The 3,178-nt window shown below is 36.6% G+C and overlaps 1 protein-coding gene across 1 annotated transcript; it reads left to right on the top strand.

Annotated features, from left to right (window-relative positions):
• Nucleotides 1–416: 416 nt before the first annotated feature.
• LOC113715384 (uncharacterized) lies at nt 417–2,845 on the top strand. The gene has a single exon (XM_027239567.2). It carries the CDS (start codon nt 425–427, stop codon nt 2,345–2,347), a length of 1,923 nt encoding a protein of 640 aa, XP_027095368.1. The 5' UTR covers nt 417–424; the 3' UTR covers nt 2,348–2,845.
• Nucleotides 2,846–3,178: the final 333 nt, after the last annotated feature.

The raw sequence follows: 3,178 nt of genomic DNA, 5'->3' as shown, positions 1-3,178 counted from the left end.
TTTTTCCATTCTCAAACTATATTTGAATAGCTGATCAAAAAATATTTTATTTCTTAAATAAATATTTAATTTTCAAAATTTATATTGCAATATTTAATCGTGTTGTTGAATGCACGGGAAAGAGACTAGCTTCAGATAAATTGAAAACCATAACAAACTAAAATTGTATAAAAATCTAGCATTAAAATTTCTCCAAAATATACAATCATACGTTGCAATATTTTGCAAACGAACATTTTAATTTTAAAAATTTTATTTATTTTGGTAACGAAAACAAAGAAAAGAAAAAGAAAATTCTACTACGCCATTAGATTTTTTTTCTTCCTTGTCTTGAGCAAAATTGTGGCTAAAACTAAAAGTCATAGTACAAACTCCAAGTTCAAAATCCTCCACATGTCCATCAACCGGTGGTCCATATAAAACCATGCGTTGCACTAGCAAAGATACGATAAGGTACAAATACAAAATCTTGCAAATTCCTTCCAAAATTGTGGCAAAAATGGCCATTCCCAATTCTCCAGAATGGTCATTAGCTTCAATCAATCGTATGAAATCATCCCGCAATCCCGTTCCAATTTCCATATTCTCAGAACCCTTTAAAAGCCATCCCATTTTTTCCCTCCTGTGTTTGAATTCCAGAGCTTTAATAGCAAAGTCTTCAAGTTGTTCATCAGTACCAGTCTTGGAAGATGCTTCATCCACCACTTCACCAGTAATTCAGTTGGACTTGAAGCTGCAAGATCTTGATGATCAAGTTTCCAGCTTGCCTGAAACAGAGGATTTGAATGGCCTTATCTGTGCTTTGTTTGAGGATTCCAGAACTGAGGAATTAGCTTATGATTACTATGAAAGAGCTAAGGACAAGCCAGATTTTAGACCAAAGAAATTGACCCTCAAGCTTGTTATCAGGTACTTAATTAATTCAAGAAACTGGGGTCTGTTATATTCATTGTGTGAAGATTTCAAAAGTTTCCAAGTCTTGCCTGATGGTTCTACATGTTATAGATTAATTAGTAGCTGCAGTAGAGCTAGAAAATTCAAACTTGTAAATATTTTGCTTGGAATTTTCACAGCTGATGAAAGTATTGCTTTTTTGGCTTTTGATGCTGCCATGAAAGGCTACAATAAGTTGCATATGTATAGCAGTTCGATTTCATTGTACGAGCGTATGAAATCGAATGGCACTGTTTTAGATTCAGGCTGTTATTACCATATAATGGAAGCCTACATGAAAATTGGAAGATATGAGAATGCTGTTTCACTGTTTGAAGAGTTTGAAACAAAAGATTTTGGTTCTACCCCATTTACTCCGAAGATTTACTGGATTTTGTGTGAATCACTGGGGAAACTAAGACGGCCTTTTGAAGCTCTTGAGTACTTTAGAGAAATGACAAAAAGAGGTATTCTGGAGAATCATTTATTTTACTCCTCTCTGATTTCTTCATTTCTTAGCATGCGAGAAGTGAAAATGGCTGAAGAGCTTTTAGAGGAAGGTGAGAGTAAGAAAATGCTGAGGGATCCAGCTTTGTTCTTGAAACTTGTATTGATGTACATTGAAGAAGGATTGGTAGAAAGAACTCTTGATGTTGTTAAGATGATGAATCGTGTTAGCATCAGAGTTTCTGATTGCATCCTTTGTGCAATAGTTAATGGCTTCTCTAAAAGAAGAGGGCTTAATGCTGCAGTTAAGGTATATGAAGATCTTATATTGCAGGGCTGTGAACCAGGTCAAGTGACCTATGCTTCAATCCAGAACATCTATTTCCGGCTTGGACAATATTTCAAAGCTGAGATGATATTCTCTGAGATGGAGGAAAAGGGATTTGATAAATGTGTTGTGGCCTACGCTAGCATGGTTGCTATGTATGGTAAAACTGGCAGGGTGGGAGATGCAATGAGGCTGGTGGCCAAAATGAAGGAAAGAGGCTGTGAACCTAATGTTTGGATCTACAATTCTCTCCTAGACATGCATGGAAGGGCCGTGAACTTGAGGCAAGTGGAGAAAATTTGGAAGGAGATGAACAGAAGAAAGGTATTGCCTGATAGGGTTAGTTACACTAGTGTTATAAGTGCATATAGCAGGGCAAGGGAGTTTGAAACGTGTATGAGATATTACCAAAAGTTCAGGCTTAATGGGGGAGCAATTGATAGAGCAATGGCTGCTATCATGGTTGCAGTCTTCTCTAAGTTGAATAGAGCTGATGAATTGGTTAAGCTTTTGCAGGATATGAAGACAGAAGGCACCAAATTAGATGTCAGACTATATAGGTCAGCTTTGAATGCTTTAAGGGATGCTGGGCTGCATGTCCAAGCAAAATGGTTGCAGGAAAGTTTTGGCAAAACTTAAGTTTCAGGCTAGAAAACCTGAAGCCACAGAATTTCTATAAGGTAAAAATGGACATAAGATTCAACTTTCCAAGAGGAGTACTGGCCAAGGTGCAGTAATACTGTACAAGTTGATTCTGTAAGTAACTGATTCTTTCTGTGATGAATATCATCTGATACTGATTGTCATCAGAAAAGCAATTCAAGTTGAAGGATGACAATGATCCCATGATTTCTACTCCTCCAGACTATGGAGGAGTCTTCCTCATTTCATTCCACTGATACAGAAGCAAACAAAGGAGTTGAGTGCCCGAGCAAAGCAAACAAAGTTTAGTGCATTTATCAGAATACCACAAAAGCAAACAAACTTTGGTGCATTTACTTAGATATTTGATTGCCTGAACGTGAAGCAAATGGCATAACAAAGAAGTCAACCGAGTAGCCATATAATTTGTCCTACTTACATAGAACTATGCATGTAGATGTTTCATGAATGTATCTAATACAGATTATCCGCTCATTACTTTCTCTCTCAAACACGCACACACCAACTGTATGGATATATATATGTGCTTCTGCTCTTTTGAGGTGGGTCATTCCACTACATCCAAAACAAAAGCAGAATTTAGACCTCACATACTTAGATTAAAGCTAAGAGACCAAATCTTTGCATTCAGTAAACTGATAAGTTCTTGATATATATATTGTTCTTAGAGCATCAATACATGCTAAAAAATGATTTTCAGCCACTTGTACAGAATATCTGCATAATCTTCAACTGGCCAATCAGCTCACTACGTGTCTGATTATTCATGTGTTCTATAATAGTAGCCTTTGATTCGTCTTTGGGACT

This window comes from Coffea arabica, chromosome 11c (assembly GCF_036785885.1).
Source record: "Coffea arabica cultivar ET-39 chromosome 11c, Coffea Arabica ET-39 HiFi, whole genome shotgun sequence".
Classification (NCBI taxonomy): Eukaryota; Viridiplantae; Streptophyta; class Magnoliopsida; order Gentianales; family Rubiaceae; genus Coffea; species Coffea arabica.
This window is presented reverse-complemented; position numbering and strand designations above follow the sequence as displayed.